We start from the raw sequence: 24558 nt of genomic DNA on the forward strand, positions 1-24558 counted from the left end.
GGAGGCGTGCGGTGCCTCAAATGACGGACGCTGTCTTGCATAGGCCGGTCGTCAATGTCCTCTTGCTCGCTAGCTCAATATCAGTGGTAAATAAACTTTTATTCCAAAGTGTACTGTATTCCAATTTTGTCTCCGCCTTTTCTTTAACTGGCACCTCAATACTACGGCGCCACGGTGACACGCTTTTTCTTCTTCCCGCCCTTGACCTCCTCCACACCCGCATTACCCAGCCCCTTGGCATCGATCCCGCTCTTCGTCACGACGCCCCCGAGGGCCTTGCTCGTGCCCAGACTGATCCCTTTGCCCTCGCGCATGCTATCCAAGCTCAGGCTGCTGCCCCCGCTGCCCCTCCTCACGCCGATGCCCTTGAGCTTCGCCGTCGGTGACTCGCGCGTGGGCTTCAGTAAGCTGCCGTCCTCCTTGTCGTCGGGGTTCGTAGCGCGGCTGTCAGGTCTGTCTGGTGAAGAAGGTACATCGTCGTCGTTAGCGGCGACCTGCGAATACGGAGTTCTCATATTGCTATTCGTGCGAGTCGTCCCGAAAGGCGAGGGGATCCCGGACGGTCGGTCTCGAGACTTGTATGAAAGCGGGCTGTCCGTACCGTTTCTGGGCTGGATTTCATCCACCGCATTCGACGTGTCGCTGGCGGAGACGTCGCTGTCTTTGTGGGCGTGGCGGTACGCGTTGCCGGAGCCGAGGAGGCTCTCCTGTCTTGCGAGCTGGTAGCGGGCGTATTCCTCCTTCGAGTGGAGTGCGTCGGTGAAGCTGTCAAGAGCATCAAAGACGTGCGGGAAGACCTGGACATCGACGTCGCGGCCCCAGAGGAAGTCGAGGTGCTCGTAATGGGGGATCTCGGTAGCTACAGTCTGACTCGGAAGTTCTTTGAGCATGACTTTGATGTCGACGAGGGAGTCGCTGCCACCGTAGACGAGCACAATCGGGGTCTTGATGTTTCGAGTCGGGTACTTGGCGACCTTGGTATACTTGCTGGACGAGCTGATGGAAACGGGAGGGTGGACGTCGTCGTCGTACATCTGGAAGGACTTATTGCGGATGATCTGAAACCAGTGGACCACACTCTTTGTGCTGGTAAACGAGTAGAGATGGGGGTAAGCGGCGAGTTTCTGGCTGAGAGAGATGTTCTTCGTCTGCCAGTTGAATAAAAAGGAAAGACCGACGTCGATTACTCGAACAAAAATCGGCGGGTAAAGGATGGACTGCCACATGGTGGCGGAGCTGAGAATCGATCGACGACCGAAGAGGAGGAACAGAACTTGGGGCGACGCCTTGACTAGTGCGTCTACGATACCGTTGGAAAGACCGGCAGGAGACATTGCTGGTGCCAAGGCGATGAAAACGTTGACCTGCTGATTCAGCTTGGGGTGGATGGCCAAGGTAGCGAAAGCCTGGGCAGTTCCCTGGGAGAAGCCAATGTATGACAGACTCTCCTGGCCGGTGGCCTCGAGGATGTAGGCGATGCTGTCGGGAATGTCATGGAAGGCGAACTCGTCGATGGAGAAGTTCCAGAACTCGAGAGACTTAGGCGAGTGAGAAACCGACTTCTTGGAGTACTTGTTACCGCGGTTGTTGCCGAGCTGTACCATCATCAGTAATGCGCCATTTCAATATGGGTTGGTAAGTGTACCCAAACATCGTAGCCCTTCTCGACAAGCACGAAAGGAAGACATCTCTGCTCGTCGGTCAAGCATACCCAGACCTCCGAGTTCATGAGAAGCCCGTGATGCAGATATACGACCTTCTTCTGCACACTGCCTGGGCCGCAGTTGATCCTTTGGCCCTCCTCGCCCTTTCTCCAAGCCAGGCGGTGGAGACCCAGCAGGAAGCCATCCTTAGTCTGCGTAACGTGCTCCTCGGCCTCGTACCCGTATAACCGGCAGAGATCAACAAAGTCGGAGGCGTCCCTCACATTGGTCGAGATGGCTGCGCACCACGCGAGTCAGCGCAGTTCGAAATCACAGGAAAACGTCAGCCGTGGCGGGGGATCAACCAACACTTCTTGCGCTGTTCTGCGCGTTTATGCGCCGGCGTCGAGAATCGGTTAAAAAGTCGACGGGAAGCCACATAGAAGAGCGAGATGAGCGGCGAGGCTGGGAGGAGCTCCTGGGTTAGCTAGCTAGCTCTGGACGCCACGGGGGGAAGCGCATTTTGCCATACGTAGAGCCAAGGTCAGGACGCGGATGATGGCCTCGAGTCCTACCAGCAGAAAAGACCCCACCAAAGCCACATACTCGACGCTGCGCGACTCCATCAGCACCAGTCTGGATCGCACTGACTGCAACATCGCAAGGGTTCAAAGCGTTGCAGTTTGAGGGGCGGGATTTCAGGAAGGGAGGGAGAGGATGGATCAGGGCAATTGGGCACCCTTACATGTTTAGCCGGCCGATGAAAGGGATAGGCATCGTGTGGAACAGAGAATGCGGTGTAATATGCGATAAGAGGCTGGCGGCGCAGGCCAGGAACGATATGTCTAAGGTTTTTTTGGTGGGAAAGAAAAGCAAAGAAACGAGGAGCTAGGGGAAGCTCTCAAGGCATCATTACTCTAGTCTCCAAAGGGGCGCAAAGCTTAACTTAAGGTCGGAGACAGAGAGGAGGGCTTTGGGCTGCTGGTTGTAGCTTTGCGGTTGGCGATCAACTGGGCTCGTGAGGGAAAAAGATGTGCTCGAAGCTGCTGTGTGTCGTGTGTCAGCGTACGAAAGTGGAAGTGGACGGGCGCGAAGTGATGTCACATGTGAAGATGCATCTGAGGGAGAGCTCTCGAAAGGGAAAAGGTCAAGCTCCCAGTCCCAGATTCAAGGTCAGAGGTTCGGGAGGTCAGTGGTCACCGGCCCCGGGTCCTGTTGCGCTGTCACAACGTGCCAACGCAGCACCAGCACCAGCCAACCGCCGTCATGGCAGCTCTCTTCGGGGCAAGGGTGCCTCAATTGGAAGGGGCATGAGGTGGGGAAGGGGGTGCCCGCGCGAGCGACGCGGTTGGTCGACGGGACTGGATCCCTGAAAAGCGGGAACCTGAGGACCTGAAGGACTGCAGGGACATGGCACTAAGCCAACCTTAGCGGCCTCTCTCACGTTGGGAGTTGTCTCTGTGCTCGCACTGGACCTTGCAGACTCGAGAGCACTGTGAAAGGACGCTGGAACCGCTGCATCCGAGTGGGTCCACCTCGTCCAATCACAGTGGCCGTGTTTTTTTCTCTAATTGTTTGATGCTTCGCAAACCTTAGAGTCGGTACTGTACGCTGAGGCTTCACGTCGAACCACCTACCACCGCCTGCCTGTCCACCAAGGGAAATACCCCGAGACCGCCGTCACCATGCCCAGCTCCTGCAAAGAATTGCGTGCGTCCCAACTCCCCTCTCAAGAATCACTCGCATGGACCCTCAACTGACTAAATGCCCACAGGCGCGGCTCTCGCGCAATGCCTCCAGGAATCCGACTGCGTCATGGTCCACCAGAACAGCGCCTCCGACTGCCTCCGCGAACCCCTCGTCAACACCCTCCCCACAAAGTGCCAGCAGCTCAAGAAGGGCTTCGGCGAGTGCAAGCGCGGCATGGTCGATATGCGCAAGCGCTTCCGTGGCAACATGCCCGTCAACTACAAGACCATGAACGACGCCGAGTCGGGCAAGGGCTACCAGCTGTACGCCGGACGACCAGCCTTCGCTGGCGGCAGGGGCGAGACGGACGGCAACGAGCCCATGCCCAAGGACTGGAGGGAGGTGGAGAACGAGAAGTACCGGGCTGAGCAGGCTGAGGCGCAAAAGAAGTGATCCGGCAGAAGGGTGGGCGTGAAGAAGAGGTGGATATCACGAGACACTGTACAGACTATGTGTATGACCTGAAGAGCGAGGCATCGGTTGGCGTCTTGGAGTTTTTGCAAAATGGTCTCGAAGCCAGTGTACGATTATGTTCTAATATGGACATGCGCCGCAACATCCCGACTCAACCTTTGGCATGGATTGGATGCCCGTGTATATCCCGGGTCAGAGAAACAGCAATACGGTGGGTATGGTGGCTTGATACGCAAGTATCAGCTTGTTGGGTATCACGCTTGAATGAAAAACATCTACTGAGATGTTGGTCTACTAGGCCACATAAGGAGCCGAAATGCCGAAATGATTGCCGTTCAATAGCCACACTACAGCCTATCTGAATGCGCGAATAGACACATACAGAGACCCCAAGTGTAATGGGAAACAGGGAGCAGCTTTGCACATTGTCTAGTCATATTGCATGCACAATAGAGAGAGCTGGTTTAGGGTTGGAAGTCTATACGATAGGACCAGTTTGCCTAGGAACCAATCCAAACCACAACAGGCACGTCGTCAGCGTCTAGGCCACTATGCCACCTCTTCCCTTGTTCTTTTGCGAGCACTGAGTGAACTGCAAGTCTGCGATTCAATACAAAGTTTCATATTTGAACCAATTAAGATGAGAGAAAATTATCGTATTATCATTGTAAACAGTTGCACAAGTCATAGCTTGCCGCATCCGCCACCTCGGCCTATTCCCTCCCCTTCCCTCCCGAAGACTTCATCGATTCTCTCAATCATGTCCAAATTCCTTTCCTCCCCTTTCCATTCGACATAGTCTGGTTTGTTGATGCTTCCGAGCATCATAATCCCCCGCACCACGTAAAGGTCCAGACTCTGCAAGGGACCCTCCACGCAGTTTCGGATCCACACAAGTGCACGAACCCATCCCCTGCGCTTCATAGGGCTGCCCAACTCTCGGCGTTATGATGGGCTGATTTGAAGAAAAAAAGAAGAAAAGTAAGAAATACGCCTCAACCCCCTCGATCCCCATCCCTCTCAAACCACAACCCCTAACTCACGAAGAATCCGGGGTCGGGCGAGTCAGGACAAAGTCCCGCCTTCTCAATCCTTCCTCTAACTCACGAAGAGTCCGATCCAGGCGAGGCGGGCGGGTCCAAGGACCAAGGGGAGAGTCGTCGTCACTTCCAGGCTCACGCAGGCCTACCAGCGAATTCTCGTCATCCGGCGCCTTCCGCGCCGTCCCTTGCGAGGGCGGCGCGTGGCAGCTGCGGACGGATCATCGACGCTTCAGGTGACTGCGGATCCCTCCAGCGGTGAAAAAGTTGTTGTAAAAAGGTGATCCTCGACTGTCTTCCGGCTGGCGCGCCCCGACCTCCAGACAGGAAAATCCAACAAAAAAAGGTTTCCCAGCTCGACACCTTCAGCTCTACTCTTCCGTGGAAGGGAGCATCAGGTGGAACAGAGAGTGGCACTCCTGGCCTGCTCGACGCCGCGCATGGTGGTGGTTGTCTGTTATGTGGTGATCGTAGCGGACATGGCGGCGGAACGGGGGAGGCCGATTGAGGTGGTGGAAATGCAGGAATCTGTGTGTTTGGCTGGTGGACTCGACTGCATGGCGAATTCTAGAAAGAGAGAGTAGAATTGCGCTGGAGAGGAGTAAAAAAACAAGAGCTAAACGAGGGACGGTTGATGAAGCTTTATACAGGATCCAGAGTGGCATGTCAGACGCAGGTGGAGTTGAAGTCGAGAAAAGGTTTGGGGCGGCAAAGACAGGGCCAAGCCGCCAACTGGTATGATCTGCAGTCGTGAGCCTCTGGAACCAGTGACACCCCACCTGGAAGAATGGGCGCTAGCGGGCGTTGGTCCGCCCTGTTCCGGCAGCACAACTGGAGGTTGGGTGGCACTGGACCTCTAGTTGGGAACTTTGGGGCGCCTGGAGGACCGGGAACCTGAGGGAAGGGGTGGAAACGTCTCAACGTGCCCCTCACCCACGCGCAACGACACCTTACTCTTCCACTCTCACCCAAGTCTCCCGTCTCATCCCTTCCAGCTTCTTTTCCACCCACCCAACCAAACCCCATGAAACCAGGAGCGACTCGCAACTCCCAAGGTCCCGATGGCCTGATGTCTGAAACCTGAGATTGCAAATCATCGATCCATCACTGTCGTCGGCCTGCCCGGGGTTTCTGCACCAAGCATTCTTCGCCTTCTCGCTTCAGCCCCTCCGAGCTCCATCGTCCAATTGCTTGTTTCTTGTGTCAAGTCGCCAAACGGCTCTACGCTCCTCTCGGCCACCGCTACAGCTGCACCACTCGTCTCTTTCACGTCTCTTCTCACCTGTCCTGCGGGGCGATAAGGTGTCAATCACGGGCTGTAGGCAATCCTTAACCTTAATCGAATTGCTTGGCAGGCACCTTTCGTCCCCTCTTGTGACGGCGGCAGCTGGTTTGAGGTGAATCTTGAGTCGGGTTGTCTGACCCAGACTGGGACGGCTTGGTTTCTGGAACTGCAGCCACTGGAGCTTCACTCGAGATCTCTCGGCCGCGGGACTTATTGTACATACAGCAAGAACGACATATCGCAAAACCCCAGCCTGCGAGTGCGAGAAACGTGGTTGGAAACGACCGAAAGCAATACCGATCGAGATGGCCCCGACTATCACACAGTGGATCCTGGATACTCGGCACCTGTATCCAGAGGCCACTGAAACGAAGCACCTCGAACAAGCAGTAAGAAACCTCACCCTCCCTCACCGAACCGAACCGCCCGTGAACCACCCACACACACCCATGTCTGTTTCGTCCTTCTCCATGCAAATCAAACCGCCCGAGGCGAGATCTTTACCCCAACAGTCGCCCAGCAATTCGGCGCAATATCCTATTCGCCTCACTTCAACCCTGGAAGAGCAGAAGCAAACCCTGAAAACACCACGAAACTGACCAAACGACTCAGGCATCCCGGGCTCTCGCCCTCCTCAGCGCCGACGAGCGCAAAGCTGTGCTAAAGTACTACCACGTTCGCGACGCGAAGCTGTCTCTAGGCTCGCACCTTCTGAAACGCTACGCCATCAGTCGTTTCTGCGGCGTCCCCTGGCCTTCGGCAAACACTGTCCGCAATGAGAAGACAAAGCCCGTCTTCCGCACCGCCGACGGCTCCGAACCCCTGAGCTTCAACGTGAGCCACCAAGCCGGTCTGGTTGCGCTCTTCGCCGTCCACGGTTATGACGCGGCCAATGGACCGGTAGACGTAGGCGTTGACATTGTCTGCACCTCAGAGCGTCGCTCCAGAGACCACAGCATGCTCAGGAGCGAGGGGTGGCCGCGCTTCGTGGACGTGCACGCCGATGTGCTCTCGCCTGCTGAGGCGAGCTTCCTCAAGTGGCAGGTTCTCTCGGCGATCCCGCCGGGGTTGAAACCGGGGGCCTCAGCAGAGGACTCGATGGATTTCAAACTGCGATGCTTCTACGCTCTTTGGTGTCTGAGGGAGGCGTACGTCAAGATGACGGGCGAGGCGCTGCTTGCAGAGTGGCTCGGCGACCTCCAGTTCAAGAACTTCAAGCCGCCACTGCCGGCGGAGAAGTTTGAGGACGAAGGAGACGCCGTCACGGAGCACGACATCATCTTCAAGGGAGCCAAGGTCGAAGATGCGAATGTGTGTTTGAGAGCCTTGGGTCCTGATTATATGACAGCCACAGCGGTGCGAACACCTCAGCGCAAAGAAGACGGCTTGGCATTTGAGATTGGACCGTTTACTATGCTTTCTTTAGATGAAGTCTTGGAATTTGGAGAATCCCATTCGTAGCTTGGGATGATCTCTAGAGGTTGTCCAGCCATGCCTGGCATTGTCGTCTGAACTGAAGTCACAGCTCTTTGGCTTGGCAAGTGTCGATCACCAAAGTCAAGACCTATACTATATAGAATTAGAACCGGTGACAAGTTGTCACCCTTTTCTAACATTCCACCGCAGCTCTGGTCTTCGCGCACATACCACACGCAAGAATGACGGAGAAATCCAAAACATCATGATATGTGTGCCAGCGCAAGATCAGGCCAGGAACCCTTCAGGTCAAATAGCCCCTTAATCTTCAGCCACCCGTCCGGATCCTCGTCCTCCCTCAACTCTCCAAACGCATCCACAGGAAACAGCCAAAACCCCAACGCCGGCCTCGGCGCCGCAGCCAGCACCTCCGGGCCGTCGAAGCGAGGGAGGCACGGGTTGAGCCCTGACGGCGTGCCAAAGCATCCCGCCGGAGGGCACCCACGACCCCAGTCCGGCCCGTCCGCCCACCCGTGAAACCACCACTGCAGCCTCAACCACTCAAAGTCCTCCTCATGAAGACACCGCCTTGCCTCCTCACGGCTGCGCACTTTGTCCTCCTTGTGCGTGCCGACCATGACGCGCACGTCGACCGCCGTGTCGAGATCACGCTCGGGATCGACACCGAGGCTGCGGAGGAGCCGGCGCCAGGCCAGCGGCTTCCCGCGCGGGTCGTGAATCCCGGCCCACACCTTCTCCAGGTCCCGCGAGATGTTGCGCGGGTCCCGGCGGGGCGTGTCAAAGAAGGTGAAGGCGGGAACGACGGGGTAGCCGTAGTTGAAGACGTGGGCGGTTCGGAAGGTCAGCACGTCGAGGCCGCGGCCGGCCGGGGTGACGTTTCGGAACCAGATGCTCTTGAGGCCTTTGACGGTGGCGCGGAATGCGGCGAGGGCGGTGGTGTCGATGTCGGTTAATTTGAGCGGGGTGGGGTCGGAGTCGGCGTCGTCGAGGACGATGTGTTGGAGACCGGTGCCTGAGGGGTCGTGGGCGCGGAGGTCGTGGAGGAAGTCGATGGTGGCTTTCCAGGAGGGTCCGGACGATATTTGGAGGTAGTCGTAGGAGAGGTTGAGGAGGAGGGCCGTCTTTTGGGTTCCGGTAGCGGATTTGAGGTGGCAGGGGAGGCTGACGGGGTAGAATGCTCTGGCGGCCTCTTGAGATTCGCGGGATACAGACATGAGTTCCGGGAGGAGACGGCAGCGGGCTTGGACTGTGACGCGGTAGTGGTCTCCCGTTACAGGGCGGCCCATGGAGTTGACGAGGGAGTATCTTGGAGTCTCATCGACACTTTTGCTTTCCACCTCTTCAACCGTGACGTGCAGCAGGCGGTTTCGCTGCAGAGCGTGTCGCCATATAAGCAGTCGAAGCTCGGTGGGAAGCTGAGAGAAGAGGTGAAAAGAGGCATCGCCGCATGCCGTCGGATCCGTGTTGAAGAGCTCGAGATGCGGGCGTCTTGGCAGGTCTTGTACATCTGGCGAGTGATTTAGATCTTCAAGAGACGCCATCGTATACACAAGACACTGGTTCCACAAGGCATGTCTTGGAGCTACAACCTCGAGAAGCTTTGAAAACTGGGTGAGGGGGATGCCGCCGTGAATTACGTACCGTCTTTAAGCGAGGGCTGAAATGCAGAGTCACCATTTGGCGTGGCGTTGGGGGGGGGGTGATGTCTCAGTTCGTCGGGCCGCAGCTGTTGGTGTGGTTCGTTCGCCTTACCTGCCGCTGCTGAGCTTCGCACTTACCCGAATAGGCAACAAGAAGCTCGAATCATGGAGTTCTGGTTCGCATTGGTTTGCATTTTTGGTCAGCAACTCAGATCCTACGCCAAGACGAATTGGGGGCTGGATCTTAAGCAAGACGAATCCTGAATAACGTGTTCTGCTTATCTCTTTGTTGATTAAGTCGTATTTCTATACATCACTCTCCTCAACAATTGTCATTGTTTTGGAGAAATTTCAATGGTTTAGCTTGATGTATTTGAGGGCGATGGAGATGTCAGTGTAGAAAAGCTGAGCATTCTCTTCAAGATAGGTATTGTCATTCAATCTTCCAGAAATACCATAGTTAAATGCTATGAGGATCGAGCACATAATCAATAACGAGCCCGCCTAGTATTTCGGTGTCTACGCGGCTATATCTCCTACCATGGCAATGATGAGCATAATATTGTCATCTGACTAAAGACGATAGTAGTTGGAAGCGACAATAATAAGACCGATAGTGACGACAACGACGGCAACGACGACGACGACGGCAACGACGACGACGACGACGACGACAATCTGACAACAATTACAACAACGATGTTTATAGTAGAGTATGAATAAGCCCAAAGAAAACTATTCGCTGTGGTATAGAAGATAGAGCCAGTCTCTACGCAATCCTCTTCGTTCTTCGAACTCGGCCCCGCCAGTTCACTTCATACCATCCATCAGACCTTCAACCCGCCGCTTTCCAACCCATCCCAGAGCTTCTCTGCGCCCTCCTTGTACTTTGGTATGAAGACTCCGTCACCCTGTGGCGGTTCGGCGTGGTAAAACGGCACAACCCGCTTCCTTCCCTTGACAACCTCCAGGATGGTTCCGTTCCCGTACTCGGGGTTCTCGCAGAGCTCAAGCATGCCCCGCGCAATCTCCTCGGGCTCGGTGAACAGCTTCGCGTCTTCCTCCTCCTCGGCCATATGCTTCTTATCGGGGTCCTCCCGCCACATTGGCGTCTGCATGACGTTAGAAATCTCAGAACGGAACGGCAAAAACCAAACAATCATACCATGACAGCCCCCGGCGCAACAGCGCTGCACCGAATCCCAACCCGATCCCTCATCTCACCCAGACTCCTCACAAAAGCGTGCAAACCATGCTTGCTCGCAAAATACAACGGCGTCCCGAACCCGAACGCGTGGCCCGCGATGCTGCTCACATGCACCAGACACCCGGGCCGGTGCGTCTGCGTCCAGTGCCCGATGGCGAGCTGGCTCAGCCGGATCGGGTGCGTCAGGTTGACGTCGATGACCGCGTACGTGCCCGGCTCCGCCGCCGCGGCGTCGCGCGACTTAGTGTCCGGGTTCGATGCCGTCTTGGGCGCGTGCCAGAAGGAGCTCCACGCCGGCTCGAAGATGCCCGCCCCGGGCACGACGATGTCGACGCGCGGGAAGGTGGCGAGCGCCGTGTCCCAGAGGCGGGAGAGCTGCGGCCAGGAGGCGACGTTGGTCTGCTGGAAGTGGGCTGTCGGACGGCTGCTGTCTGATGAGGATTGGGGAGAGTACTGCGAGACGAGGGAGGATGCCTCGGGGCGGAGGGCGAGGTCGCCTATGAGAACGGAGCAGCCGCGCTCGAGGAGAAGTTTGGCGAAGGCCAGGTTGATACCTTGGTGATGCGTGAGCTTTTTTTTCCCTTTTCTTTTCTGGTCTTGTGACGACTGAGTTGATGACTTACCTGACCCTGCACCAGTGATGACTGCATATTTCCCGGCTACGGATAACGACATCTTGGTTACAGATAAACCGAGTGCGATGAGGAGTTCAACAAGCCCAGGTGAGACGAGACCACGCCCCGACGCCCACCGGGCATCTCGGCCCTGAAATACGCCATGGCGCAATATGTCTCACAAGGTAAGGCTGCGAAGGAGGATTGTAGGTTGATCGCGGTAGCCGCCGCTGCGGGTATCTTCACCCGATGCATCACGGACATTGATCCGAAAAAGGGTACCCTTCGACCTCGGGGCGGGGGGTAAATGGGTCCGGACGTGGTTGACAGCGGGACGGAACCCCGCAGATGGATAGATCTCGCAGGACAGGGACCGGGGTTTCTTCATGCAGCGAGGTGACATTTGTGATGAACTTCTGCAATTGAATGGAGTGGTTTTGTATTGCCGGCTCTTTGTGCATTCTAGCTGTATCTTTGCAGTTATTTCACGCAGATTTCGTACCCTTCTCCTCGTCGGACACTCGTCTGGCTGACTCGCGCGAGGCGATGACGGCCTCCCGCCTCCGGTCGTTCTCGTTGTCCTCCGGCTTTCCTTCTCTTGTCGCCCACCCGTCGACGTATCTTAATGTTTCCCGATTCCACACTTTATTCATCAGGAACAGCCTGACTGGGACCAGAATGATGATGATGATAGGGAAGCCCGGGGCCGCCACGGTCAATGTGACTCCAAAAACGATGCCGGTGAGGATGATCTGCGAGATGGTATACATGTGAATACCCAGCCAGGACGCACCCTGGGGTAAAGCAGGAAGTTCCGATATGGGCGTGAGGAGGTGCCAGATTCTGTTGAGGATCGGGTTGACGGATAGCGACTGGTAGCCCATGAACATGAACAGCCCAGCGAGGACAGAGGTAGGCGTGAAGCCCAGGACGTGCTGAAAGGGTGGTGAGACAAAGAGCAAGATGCCTGCCGCTTGGATGAAGGGCGAGTATCTCTGTTCGTAGACCCGTATCAAGGGTTTCAATGGGGGTTCTTCGCCGGGCTCAGAGTTCGGGGCGGGGGGGTCTTCGACAACGGTGTGCATGAGAGACTCGGAGTGCAGCGGTGCCTGTGGCAGGAGCCCGTTTGCTGGCGGGATCCCGAGTATACCGCACATAATCGTCGTCGTGCCCAGAAGCATGATATCCCACGCGTAGCCCCCAGGCTTCTGGATGCCGTACCTCTTCGCCGTGCAGATGATGCTGCTGATCTCGTGGTCAAAGTAGAACAGTACCGTGATGATGATGCCCGGGATGATGGCGATGAAGATCCAGCCGATGGGGAGCTTCCAGAACTCGACAAAGAAGACGTCCCGGCTCGGCGACGACGGCCTGAAAGTCTTGGAGACCTCCAGCCTGTTGTGGTCGAGATGCGCCAGGTCGCCGACGTAGGGCATGCCGATGAAGAAGACGATGGAGATGGCGGCGGCGTACTCTGCGAGGCCCATGCGGACGTACCTGTGGAACAGCGGCTTCCACGACGGCGCCGTCGAGAGGAAGATGGCGAGGAGACAGGTGCCCACTGCGCCGATGATGGAGTAGAGAAAGGCCGCGAGCGAGACCGCGGCTTTGGTGCGCTCGAGCTCGCGGACGGCCTTATGGAAGTAAATTACGCTGTTGAGGAGGGAGAAGATGTCGGCGCTGAAGTCGGTGACGTATTGCATGGTGTAGTCATGGGCGTTGAAGATGGCGAGGAGGTAGTGCATCCAGCCAGAGTGGATGAGGGACCAGGCCATGAAGGGCAGGAAGGGGATCTGGAAATGTCAGTCACAGCCATAGACTTGGAATGGGAACGACGGGTCAAAATGACTGCGTCAAGGAGTGGACGCTACCTTGAAAGAGTTCTCGCATAGCGAGTAGATATTCTCTGCCAGAACCGAAAATGGACCAGTGACACCGAGGATAGTCAACGGCTGGGCCGAGAACCTGAGGACGCATTAGTACCACAACAGTTACAAGATTTCCCTCCAACTCACAAAGCAAAGATAATCCCACAGAGCCCCGTGCTAAACACAACCTCGATCGTCCCCCACGACTCTCCAGTCAGAACGTACAAGTCGCTGGCAAAGGTGATGCCGGGCAAAATGTTGGTGAAGAAGACGTAGATCGCACTGGCCAGCACGAGCTGGTTGAACACGGTCCAGTCTGATATGTATCGCAGTCTGAAGTTGAGAGAGTCCTCCTTCAGCAGCCTGAACGGTCTGAGCTTCCCGCTCTTGGCAAAGTATCCCCGCCATCTGCTCGGGGAACGCTCCTCTTGGCGAACGGAGGCGACTTCGGGTGACAGCTCTCGGTTCGCGGGAGAAATTGTTCTCTCTGAGGGAGCCTGTGTTCGCAACTCCGGAACTGGCGTGATGGCGTCGTCGTCGTTGGTCTGCCGCGCTGTGGCTGACGCCCGACGATCACCTTCGGGACTCATCTTGGAGGAGTTGGGTGTGCTGATGATGGTGGTGTTCACCGCAACTCCAGGCTGTCAACTCCAGATAAGAACAGCAGCAGGAGTTCAATAGTGCACGGCAGCAAAAGAAAGTGACGACATATCAAGCCGAGTCATTAGGCAAAGAGGAAAGAAAGAAGGTATTTTTGAAGAACTCAACACGCGTCTATCTTTAGCCCCAAACGCCCCGCGGCAAGTCACGAACCAAGAAACACCGCTTTTTCACTCATCGGTTGCGCGGCATACTTTTCCATAGTCTCGAAACATCCAGGGCGTCCAAGGCAGGCCCTTGATCAGTGCCCAACAAGCGACAAAACTCAAAAAAACGGCTTCAATTCAAGCGCTCTGCAACAAATCGAACGCCGCCCGTCCCCCACGTGGATTCTCAACCGTCATTGGCCAAGCCTTGGCACAGGTGGAGACTAGTTCCTCCGAAGCTCTCGGATCCGGCACAGCTTCCCTGACGTCACCGCCGCAGGGTGCAGGGGCCCAGCTTCAGTGCCCCTCCAACCTTTACCAGATAAAACCCCGCCGGCCAATCAATTGTGGCGCATTCGATGAGGCTGCGCGACCGGTGCGCTGTCAGGCTGAAAAGAAATTTGCGACCAAATTTCCCACCCTGCGCTTCAAGGGGAAGAGAAAAGCGAACAGCTCCATCAACGCCCAACTCACTCCCGAACCAAAAAAAGGGACCGCTCATGAATTTGAGTCGCAGAACAACAATGATTACTCACCCGCGCTAGATCCACTCAATCACAGGCCATCGCGCCCAACCCCGGCGCACCGACAAACCTCTCCCAAGATGCTTCCGACCCTCGCTCGCCGGAGCACCACCACCGTCGCCGCCGCCGCCGCGACCGGCGCCTTCTCGCCCCGCACCCGCTTCGACGTCTCCGATTCCATCCCCCGCTCTTACTACCTCGGTCACCACCACGCCGCCCTCCGCGACATCTCCTCCCGCCTCAGCGAGGTCGGCCTCGTCCTCGAGTGCCGCGACTACCGCGTTCCTATCACCTCCTGGAACCCGATCCTCGACCGCGCCATCGCCGGCCGCGAGCGCATCGTCGTCTACACCCACCGCGACCTCGGCACCGACAGCCCCCGCGAGATCGAGCAGGCGCTGCGCCGCTTCCACCGCGGCCAGACCGCCGCCGGCGGCACCCCGCAGCGCGCCGTCTTCTGGCGCAAGGACGACGGCGCGAGCACAAAGACCCTGCTGAGCGAGATCCGCCATGTCGCGCAGGGCATCGACAGCCTGACGGGCGTGCGCGCGCTCGTCGTCGGCATGCCCAACGTCGGCAAAAGCACCCTGCTGAACAAGCTGCGCAAGCACGGCATGCAGAAGAAGCCGTCCGTCGCAAGGGTCGGCGCGCAGCCCGGCGTGACGCGCAAGCTGTCCTCCCCCGTGCGCATCCTCGACTCCGAGAAGGACGGCGGCGCGGGGCTCGGCGAGGGCGTGTTCGTCCTCGACACGCCCGGAGTCTTCATGCCGTACGTGTCCGAGGCCGAGAGTATGGTCAAGCTTGCGCTGGTAGGGTCTGTGAAGGACGACCGCATCCCGATGGTGATTCTTGCAGATTACCTTCTCTACCGGATGAACCTCGCCGACCCCAGTGTGTACGCGAAATACAGCGATCCAACGAACGAGGTCAACGATTTCCTACAAGGGGTAGCGAGCAAGACGGGCAAGTTGAAGAGCGGCGGAGAGGCCAATGCGGAGAGTGCGGCAGATTGGATAGTCAAGCAATGGAGAGTTGGCCAACTGGGCAAGGTCGTTTTGGACGATGTCAACGACGAGGCTTTCAGGGAGAAGGAGTTAGAAAAGGCCGGACAAGGCCCCGTGAGCATGAGCCAGGCGCGCAAGCGGGAGAAAGAGGCCAGGAAGGACAGAGCACTCAACAAAACCAAAGCCGTGTAAAATTCAAGGAGAGTAAATTTTGAAGAGGAGGACGACGACCTATAGAGATACCCCGCACTCTGTATATCATACATGGGAAAAAAGAAACATGAGGATAAATGAGGGTAATGTGTACATTAGAAGATGCGCCAAGTTCATGTCGAAACGTCGCTGAATATAGGCCTGTAAACCCCGACACAGCGCGAAGCCGTCACTCATACCCATCGAACATTCGCATCTGTCTGAGTATCCGACATTCATCCCCAGGCCCACCAGTCACAACCAAACCCGTAACTAGTACGTACACTCAATTCTGTAGCAATAATGGCCATTTTGAAAACCCTATGCTCCGATCACTCTCGCCATCCCAGGGACCTTAACGCCAGAAGCAATAAACCCAAACAACGAAAAAATCAAAAACAAAAAAAACATGTTTACCGTCGGATGCCACCGTCGGATAATCTCTGGTATCATACGCCGAAACCAACCGCAGCCACTGTGTCGCTTTCGAGCAATGGCTCGCATATATAGAGAACAGGGAAACAAACGCCAGAAACCTAGAGGCTACTCGTCAAGGCGCATACTGCTTTTGCCAACGAAGTAGGTCCCGGGTTAGAACGTCCATCATTTCCACACAGTTTAAAGCCTTAAACTCCTTAGACTCGGAATCGTTTTCGCTGGACGACCCGTTCGCGACAGCGGAGTCCTTTGCTTCTGTGCTTGCAGCGCCGTTGACGCTGATCTTTGGTGCTTCTGGCGCGGTTGTCGCGCGCGGGCTGTGTTGCTGAGAGCTGTTTTGGCTGCTTCGTGACCCTGGTAGCGCTTCTCCCGCCAGCTCCACTTGCGTCTTGGAGATGAAGTCGAGAAAAGCTGTCACTCTTCGCTTCATCTCGTTCATAGACACCTTGCTCTGGGTGCTGTGGGCCTTGTGCTTAGATCCATGATGCTTAGACTGGTCCGCGCCAGAGTGTTTGCTGACTCCAGCGCCGGTATGGTCGTCGTGATTCCGCGCAATGTCTCTGGACATCGAACGCGCAGGCGTATCTTCATGTTCGTCTCGATCCTTCGTATACTGGTTTCGGCCCTTGCCACGTTTCTGATTGTTGCGACTCGACTTCTTGTGCGTGCTGCCAGTGGGTGCCGGGTTCGCCGGCGGGGTATCGGGGGTCGGCGCAGACGACGGAGGCGCTTCAACCGGGGCAGGAGGCTCCGTTGTTGGCTTCACAATAGGTTTTGCGGACGCCAGAAGGACTTCTTCCGACGGATCTGAATCTGTGGCCACATGAGCTTCAGGCTCCTTGACGACACCCGCAGTGGTAGTGGTAGTAGTACCCTCCGCCCTTCTGCGATCCGCACGACCCTTTCTGCTTTTGGCGGCCTCAGCACGTTGACGGTCGCGCTCTTCACGCTCCGATCTCTCTCGCTGATTGCGGGCGCCGCGAGCCTTCTTCTGTCCGTTACGAGTGATTGATTCCTCCTCTGACTCGTCTTCAATTGCTTGTGTTTTTTCGGGGGGCGGCGACATTGAAGGAGAGCTTGTTCGTTGCCTCTTCAGACTTGCGAGATTTCTAAAACCGTTAGGAGACGCCAAACAACAACCCAATTGAGCACTTACTCCTCACTGCCGCTGCGGCCACGCTTCGGTCGGCGCGTTTCCGGCTGGTCAGGAACAGCCTCTTCTTTGCTGGCCTCGATGGCTCTTCGTAATTGTTCATCCTCGTCGTATGCAGCGTCCCGGCTGTTCATGGTCGATCTTCGCTTCTGAGCTTGTGTTGCTGACGAGGCTCGGCCATTTTTGCTCGTCTCCTTGGGTGAGCGGGTGCCGTCTTTGACTAGGGAAGCAGCTCGGGACGTCGCGCGTGATGGACGGTTGAGTGGAAGGTAATTTGAGTAGCGTTGTCTGTACGGTACGACATTAGTATGCTAAAAGAAGGGTGAAATGGGTGGGCTGCCAGAGGATCTCTCAAGGCCAGTGACGCGGCCCACGCAGGACTGTCAATCACACCAGCATAGAGAGCACTGTTCGGTGTGAGAAGGTCGTCTGGAAAACTTACCCATTGCTTGCAGTGTGAATCTTGTGTAGGTCATTCCGACACTTCTCGCAGAAGTACTCGTCGGGAGAGCTCTCTTCGGTGAAAATACCGACGCAAGCACCATGTTGCCAGACCTTGCACACATCGCACTGGACGAACAAACCAGAGACCTCGTCTGACAGCTCGATGCTAGAGAAGAAGTCTGCCTCCGGGTTGTGCTTTCCGTGCTTGGAGTCCTCCTCGAAGGGCGGAGGACCCGGGTATTCATCGAAGCCGCAGACGCAGCGCACCGACTCGTCGTCCTCCTGGACGTCGTCGCTTCCGGTGGCCATGTCGTAGGGATCAATACGAGACTTGTCTCGGGCGTCCTCTTGGGCGCGGGTCCGACGTCGTGAGGGAAGTGCGTCCTCGAGGTCCTCGGGGGGCTCTGAGGAGAGCGAGGCGCTCGGTGTGGATTTTGCGGAAGAGGTCTTGTTGAGAGATCTTGTATTCCTCTCGCCGCGGCTGGAGAGACTCGACGTAGTCGACGACTGTTGTGATTGAGAGACTGTATTGCCTCGGGCTCGTGAAGATCGTCGAGGCGAGGGGGGTGCCATTGAGGCAGCGCGGCGGGAAGGCGGAGGGGAGGAGAAACGAACGGGGGAGGGATTCGGAGGAGGGAGGGAGGGAGGTCGGCAGGAGGTTGACAGATGAGAGGCGGTTGTCGCAATGTCCAAGGCAAGGTACGAAGGAGAGAATTGAGGTGTCGAGGTAAGGAGGAGAGAGAGGAGCGAGTGGGCAGAGAGCGGGTGGGTTGTTGTGGTGGTTCGGATGGGAGGGCAGTCGATCGAGCGAGAGTGGAAGAAATGGTTTGGTTCGCGACTCGCAGGTAGGTCAGGCTACTGAGAAGGGAGGACTCGGGTACTCCAGCAAGACTTTTTCGGGGATTGAACAGTTCGCATGTCTAACAGTTGAGGACAATGTAAAATCATGTCGTGACGGGTCGGGAAAAGAGAGGCCGGAGTGCGGAGTGGGAAGACGAGAGAAAAGAGTGCGCCCTGGAAGACTGGTTCTGGTTCTGGCTCTCTGGGCGAAGGAAATGGGTAGGCGACTGGCAGCACGCTTCGGGGTTGCAAAGTGCGTTACGGTGGGTGCGCCGCCTCTTTCGCTCTGGCCTGCAGGAGCTGCTGCCCTCCGAGCAACAGGGAAAAGGCAGCTTTGCGGGGCTGGGCCTCTGGTTGGTGCAGTTGTGCTGCATAAGTAGAGCATAACGGATGGATAACGTGGGTAAAGTCTGACAGTTATGCATCTGTCGGAAAAACTCAGGGAGCTCGACTGCCTAACGTGCAGACTAGGACGTAGGGCGAGGTACATGAGACTTCGAATGGCACTGTGCATATCCCACAAATCAAGCAGTATCCAGGGCAGAGTGTCGGATTAAGTTGCGGTGCTCAGAACATGACTGGTCGGTAGGTGACCTCCAGTCTCCATCTGCTGTCACCACGGCAGGGATTTTCTTCCGAAGGACCCTCAAAAAAAAACAATGAGAAAGACGACACGGACAGCACAATCCACGATTCGATTTCCGCCTGTCCCATCCAGTCGTGTAGCCCCCCCGCCTCCCAGAAGCTCCCGTCACTGCTACATCACAGTTCGTTATTCTTCCCACTTCGACAGTGCTCGTCTAATCTTGACATCAATTGCTTTTATGCAGCAACGTCCCTCGTCTGTAGCGAGCTCTACCTTAGCGAGTCCAGCTGCTGCGAGTATTGCTATGCAGCACAGCATGCCTACCTATTACCTACCTAATGCACAGCACACAGTGCGTCAATGCAGCGTTCCCCCTCATCCCGCACCACAGACAGCGCCCCAAGACCAGGATTCATCCTCGACCTTCCACGTCTATTCACCACCGCAACCACCACCCGACCACCACATCATTCATTCCCGTCCGCTGTGACTGCGCTTGCCCCAGCCCCCGGCGCCCCGTCCGCAGCGGAGCCCTGGCCTGCTTATCTAATGCGTTTCGAGCAATGGCCCTGGTTAACCTACCTACGTCTCCTAATCACACACCAGACATTATCAAATGTTGTCATTAGCAATCAAAGCTGGGGTTTTATACAACATTGGCTCTTTCGCAATCCTCCGAGTGCTTGCTGTTGCTTTGCTGCCGCCCTTGCATCGCCATCACCCTGTCTGTTCGACTGCGTTCTCTGCCTTCTCGAGCTCTTGCCTGCTCCAAAGGCGCCTTCGGAGCAACCCCAGCCGATTTCTGGTGGACCGAGTTGGTATGCCCGCTCCCCTCTCGAGTCTGCGAGCTCCGCCCGCACTTTGTGCCCAAACTTGAGGCTCTTTTTTGCGCCGCACTCCTTTGACTTGACCGAGAGAAGCGAGACTAGTCGAAACTGCTTCTGCTGCGTTTGCTGGACATTGTTTGCTTGGCGGGGCATGGGACCTGATCACTGTTGCGGACATTTGCTGATGGTTGGGCAAACTCAGGAATCAAGGGTTACGAGCTCGTCCTTCCGCCTATAATTCGAATCCTCCACCCCCGATCCTCACCTCACCCAACCCGACCGCCGTCTGTAATCGTTCTGGCGACACTGCCCCAACTTCTTCGCGAACCCAAGCTCTCGTCCCTTTCGTGAATACTCTTGTGTGCGGCGTTTGTCTTGGATGGCTCGTAGCATGAGGTGTTATGGGTACGCCTTGCTCCCCTCGAACCTCCGCCATACCCTTGCCACTTCCCATCCCCACCAGCGCCCACGCCCTGCGCCAGGGCTCAGTCTCCGTCAGGCATCATAAGCGTTGACGTCTGTTCTGGTGCTTTGGGAGCTGGCTGTGATGCGTCGACGAGGCCTTGGTCTAGAGCTCGCTGCTCTAGGCTTCATTACCCGACAAGAGCATATGCTAATCTCACGTTCGATCATTGCCACAGGTCATAATCGAACAATGTCTCCCGAAAGCGTTTCCTCCCTCTTTCCCCAGAGGCCGATTCGTCCCCTCCCGAAGCGCCGACTACGCGAACGCCTGTCGCCTGATGTCGCCGACTCCATCGAGTACCCTCCGGCGAACCAGAACTCTAGTCCTCTCTTTTACTACCCCAGTATTCCGCGAGATGAAGTTCCGTCTAGGTCAGGGGGCTTGAACGGTATGGGCAGGAGTAGCCTAGGCTACGAGATTAGCCCAAAGGTTCATGCGGGGAACGGGGAGAGCGGTGAGGAAGACATGGCGTTGAACAGCAGCAAGATTGTTCGTCGTTCACAGCCAGACATCCTCAATCGCGCTTCGGCCCTGCCTCCGAAACTCGAGCAGTCAAAACATTCAAATCCCCAGCCCCCACCGTCTACGGCATCGTCTGCCGACGGATACGAGTCGTTCGAAAACACAAACAACAAGAAGAAAAGAAAGATACCAACGGCGGGGGATTCTGCGCTCTCCGGCACGCACTCGCTAGCTGACATTGGCTCCATGAGCATTTCGGCAGCAACATCCCCCTCCAACGAGCACAGCGAGCTAGGAGGGTCAGCATCGCCATCATACTATGGGGCCGGAAACTTCGTCACAAACAACCAAGGTATATCTGGGCCGGGGAGGGGCAGATTTGGTCGATCAAGAAATGGTAGAAGTCCGCTGGGAACTCTGTCCGACGCACCGAATAGTTGGGTGGGAAGAGGGCCGAAGTACCGGCCGCCTCAATGGGCAACTTCAAGTAAGTCCTTAGCTCCTGTTCACTATGCTGTTTTGCTGTGTGTCTTCTGCTGCTGCTGCTGCTGCTGCGAAGAGCTGGCGGTCTGTCAAAGGAGATGCATGCAAGCTCTGGCGGGGTCCTGCACATCATGCGGGACAGTTCTTTGAGAGGCATGGAGTTTGAATATCACGGCTACCTCCAGCTTGATATCTCTGTCTCGCTCAAATGCAAGCACCCACCACGACAAACGGAAGGCACACACCTACCTTACTTCCACCCTCCATCTCTGCCCTTTTAAGAAATTTCTCTTCCGCATCCCATACATTCGCAAACAAATCGCTGACAATCGTTCCCCAAGGCGAAAACCCTGGTATCATTTCGAGCGCCATCGCAAACGCCGAGAAGCTCCCATCCACACCCGGTCAAGAGAACGTCAGTCTTTTACAGCAGCATTCATCTAGCGTCAAATCCAGCCCGACTGCCACGCAGTTCACCTTTACCTGCGACTCTCCGGTTCCCAAGCCACAGTGGCCAGGAACTGATCCATTAGGTTCACACGGCTCGCTCCCAGGTTACGGCAACAAATTCAGGCAAGCTTCAATGGCGACCCAGACCCTAGACGCCGCGAGCTCGATCGCTGCACCTCCTGCGCCGGCACCAGCCGGCAAGGGAGGCGCGCAGCCTGGCAAGAAGAAGAAGAGCCGTCGCCGCCAAGAGAAGGAGCTTAGGTTGGCAGCCAAGCACCGCCGTCAAGAAGCTGAATACCGGTACATCAACAACCCACCCAAGCCGGAGGATATGTGGATTTGCGAATTCTGCGAGTACGAGCGCATCTTTGGCGAGCCGCCTTACGCCCTGATCAAGCAATATGAGATCAAGGACCAGAAAGCTCGCAGAAAAGAGGCGGAGCGGAAGCGGCTGCTGGAGAAGGCCAAGGCCAAGAGCCGAAAGGCCAAGAAGGCAACCAAATCCCCCGGTAAGACGGCATCGCCTCAGAGCCAGCAGCAGGCCGGCTCAGCTGATGTGCCGGCGGGACACACAACCAATCCTGGCTTCACCACCGACGAATACATTGAGGATATTGAGGGAGATAATTTCGATGACTCATACTCTCAAGACGATCCACCGATGTTACTGAGCGACGATCCGGATGACCCATGTCGCGATCCCGATTGCAACGACTGTCATGGAGCGTTCGAGGATTTGGACGATCCCGGCGACGAACATGAACCCGGAGACGAACCTGGTGATGAACTCGGCAAGGATTCATATTCACCATCATAAGCTTATCCATAGTGTGGATTCTGGATACCTGAGAAGCTCAGCCCTGGAGCTGGCCCTCTCCTCTGCTTCTTACATTTTGCATTAACTACGGCGGCATTTCTTGCGCACCGGCTCGGCAGAACACTGGCAACCCTATTTCGGTCGTTGACTTGGATATCGGCCCAGCCCTTGCCTCAAGAATAAAGCAAGCGATACGGTTCATATACCAAACAAACTGCCGACAGCAACAAGATTCCCTTTTCGAAATCCAAAACAACAAAAAAAGCCAGACGTCGTTGCGCACTCTGACAACTGCAGAAGTGGCGCAAATACAAAATAGAGATGCCAGTCGAGGTCCAAGACACTCTTTCTGGGGTGTTGGGAGTATGCAGAGAGATGATCTTGGGAACTCATTTGGGCCTGGGCATGAGATGTACAGATTATTCTGTGAAGGAATCTAGATGGGTAACGCTCAGTAGGAGGTTACGAGAGAGTTTCATCAAGATGGTTGTTAGGGTGCTATGAAGACCAACACAGCATTAGCTAGCAGAATCCACCACACTCTGATAACCCGATCAAAACAGTGAAACTTGATCTTCTCTGTTCAACTTCGTCGTCGTCTACATTGTTGATTCTCACGCTGTCCATCGCCATCCGCAAGTAGATGATAGAGCAGGTGCCAGCGAAGGGAGCTCCGAGAAGAGGCATGACGTAATTGACTGGGGCACTGACTTGTGGCTGGTCTGGGCTCTTTCGACCTTATTCATAAGCGGGACGGGAGACTGACCCCTCGGCCTCTTCCGCCTCGGCAGGACCGTAATCCCGTCCTCATCGCCAATTCATCGTCCAATCCCACACGACAAAGCTGCTTCGTGGCTTGCATATCTTGTTGTTATTCAACGATCGAACAGAGTTTAGCATCAATTCTAGTAACGGCGGGCGTCCCGGAGGCTCCATGACCTTGCGTTTGAGATCAGAGATGGAACCGCGATTAAAAAGACGGTTTCTTTCAGAAATGATCGTATTGAAATGACTTGTCCGACCGGAGGAGCACAGCGCAAGACCGGAGGCTGCGCTACCGTAGTTTCCGACCAAGCTACTGCGTCTGCGCCAGGAATGGAGGTCTTTCGGAGGATGTGGAAGCCAGCGCAGGTAGGTAGCTGGCAGGTCATTCCCATTCCCGTCTTCCTCGCCGCCGATCAGTGCGGTTGGCGGAGCATGCATAGACCTTGGAGTCGAGTGTTTGCCAGTGTTCGCCAGTGACGTTTCTTCGGGCTGTCTTTCCGGAGGGACCCATCCGGAGCTGCGGTGACAAGTTGAGTTGGATGGTGGTGCGTTTGTCGCGTGATGGGCCCTGATACAGACCTCTGCCACGCATTTCCATTAGAGTCCAGACGCAGGCAGGGAGCTCCTCAAGCTTTCTCAGACCTCGATCTCCGCCAGTGCCGGTCCGCGTATGCCGTCTGCTGCGGCCGCGGGAAGTGTTGCGCGTTGCTGCCTACCACCTGCTCGAAGTCTCTCGCTCAACTGGATGGGATGGATGGATGGCCAGGCCAGGGGTGGGGGAAAGGCACGAAAGCTTCGCTGTCAGCCAGGCCTGAAACAACCCTGTCCTGTCCACCGCAGCCCCAAGTTTCTGTGAGACGTCGATCAACTACTCCACACGAGTTCGGCACTCAGAACTCTGTCTGTGATGGGCGGCGGTATCTTGCAGGAGGCCCTCTGAGCGGGTTGGGTGAGGGCCGATTTGACTCAGAATGAGCTGGATCATCACCCGCAACTCGTGGCTATCTTACTTTGACCTGAATGCTACAACCGCTATGGGGATCACGGACGCAGACACGACAGAGAACACAGGTGCAGACGACCACAGCTCTACAGATGCGGTCTCTTCATTGTTGTGTATGGTTTGTGCTTCCCGCGATCTGCTGCTGTCGTGGCCCCCCAAAGGCTCTCGCCCAGAGACGGCTCATTGAGATGCGGCAACGCAGACCAAGGCCATCCTGTCTCTAGCTTAGGCCGGAAGTCTGTCTTCAAAGCAGCCAATCTTTGCGAAACACAGGGTGCCAGGTCAGAGAAGCTGTCACAATTGCGCAGCAGTAGCAACATGGCCAGCAAGCAGGCAATGCATGGCCCGTGGGATTGGCACCCTCGATTCAGTGGAGCCAGGCCAGACCCGGCGTGGTGTCA

At 56.2% G+C, this 24558-nt stretch overlaps 10 protein-coding genes across 10 annotated transcripts; 5 read left to right on the forward strand and 5 right to left on the reverse strand.

The window, feature by feature from the left end:
• Positions 1–161: 161 nt before the first annotated feature.
• Positions 162–2420, reverse strand: CGCS363_v012270 (putative lipase; the record flags this gene model as incomplete). Its single annotated transcript, XM_036644119.1, has 5 exons — positions 162–1595; positions 1646–1941; positions 2013–2108; positions 2176–2255; positions 2389–2420. The coding sequence occupies 5 exons, from the start codon at positions 2418–2420 to the stop codon at positions 162–164; spliced, it is 1938 nt and encodes a 645-aa protein (XP_036491250.1).
• Positions 2421–3328: 908 nt separating this feature from the next.
• On the forward strand, positions 3329–3785 carry PET191 (Mitochondrial protein PET191; the record flags this gene model as incomplete). Its single annotated transcript, XM_036644120.1, has 2 exons — positions 3329–3353; positions 3418–3785. The coding sequence occupies 2 exons, from the start codon at positions 3329–3331 to the stop codon at positions 3783–3785; spliced, it is 393 nt and encodes a 130-aa protein (XP_036491251.1).
• A 2651-nt stretch (positions 3786–6436) lies between these two features.
• On the forward strand, positions 6437–7592 carry npgA (4'-phosphopantetheinyl transferase NpgA; the record flags this gene model as incomplete). The annotated part of the gene is made up of 2 exons (XM_036644121.1): positions 6437–6520; positions 6744–7592. 2 exons carry the CDS (start codon positions 6437–6439, stop codon positions 7590–7592), a joined length of 933 nt encoding a protein of 310 aa, XP_036491248.1.
• Positions 7593–7810: 218 nt separating this feature from the next.
• On the reverse strand, positions 7811–9109 carry CGCS363_v012273 (uncharacterized protein; the record flags this gene model as incomplete). The annotated part of the gene is made up of 1 exon (XM_036644122.1): positions 7811–9109. The coding sequence occupies one exon, from the start codon at positions 9107–9109 to the stop codon at positions 7811–7813; it is 1299 nt and encodes a 432-aa protein (XP_036491249.1).
• A 926-nt stretch (positions 9110–10035) lies between these two features.
• Positions 10036–11090, reverse strand: CGCS363_v012274 (15-hydroxyprostaglandin dehydrogenase; the record flags this gene model as incomplete). Its single annotated transcript, XM_036644123.1, has 3 exons — positions 10036–10320; positions 10374–10969; positions 11039–11090. 3 exons carry the CDS (start codon positions 11088–11090, stop codon positions 10036–10038), a joined length of 933 nt encoding a protein of 310 aa, XP_036491247.1.
• A 424-nt stretch (positions 11091–11514) lies between these two features.
• CGCS363_v012275 (putative transporter) lies at positions 11515–13487 on the reverse strand (the record flags this gene model as incomplete). The annotated part of the gene is made up of 3 exons (XM_036644124.1): positions 11515–12822; positions 12901–12994; positions 13045–13487. The coding sequence occupies 3 exons, from the start codon at positions 13485–13487 to the stop codon at positions 11515–11517; spliced, it is 1845 nt and encodes a 614-aa protein (XP_036490948.1).
• An 820-nt stretch (positions 13488–14307) lies between these two features.
• mtg1 (Mitochondrial GTPase 1) lies at positions 14308–15423 on the forward strand (the record flags this gene model as incomplete). The annotated part of the gene is made up of 1 exon (XM_036644125.1): positions 14308–15423. The coding sequence occupies one exon, from the start codon at positions 14308–14310 to the stop codon at positions 15421–15423; it is 1116 nt and encodes a 371-aa protein (XP_036491246.1).
• Positions 15424–15973: 550 nt separating this feature from the next.
• Positions 15974–18031, reverse strand: CTI6 (Histone deacetylase complex subunit CTI6; the record flags this gene model as incomplete). The annotated part of the gene is made up of 3 exons (XM_036644126.1): positions 15974–16970; positions 17018–17302; positions 17457–18031. The coding sequence occupies 3 exons, from the start codon at positions 18029–18031 to the stop codon at positions 15974–15976; spliced, it is 1857 nt and encodes a 618-aa protein (XP_036490946.1).
• Positions 18032–19433: 1402 nt separating this feature from the next.
• On the forward strand, positions 19434–20106 carry CGCS363_v012278 (uncharacterized protein; the record flags this gene model as incomplete). The annotated part of the gene is made up of 2 exons (XM_036644127.1): positions 19434–19702; positions 19914–20106. 2 exons carry the CDS (start codon positions 19434–19436, stop codon positions 20104–20106), a joined length of 462 nt encoding a protein of 153 aa, XP_036491252.1.
• Positions 20107–20366: 260 nt separating this feature from the next.
• On the forward strand, positions 20367–22389 carry CGCS363_v012279 (uncharacterized protein; the record flags this gene model as incomplete). Its single annotated transcript, XM_036644128.1, has 2 exons — positions 20367–20991; positions 21464–22389. 2 exons carry the CDS (start codon positions 20367–20369, stop codon positions 22387–22389), a joined length of 1551 nt encoding a protein of 516 aa, XP_036490949.1.
• Between the last annotated feature and the right edge of the window lie 2169 nt (positions 22390–24558).

This window comes from Colletotrichum siamense (genome assembly GCF_013390195.1).
Source record: "Colletotrichum siamense strain Cg363 chromosome Unknown KSG_Cg363_contig08, whole genome shotgun sequence".
In the NCBI taxonomy this organism is placed as follows: domain Eukaryota; kingdom Fungi; phylum Ascomycota; class Sordariomycetes; order Glomerellales; family Glomerellaceae; genus Colletotrichum; species Colletotrichum siamense.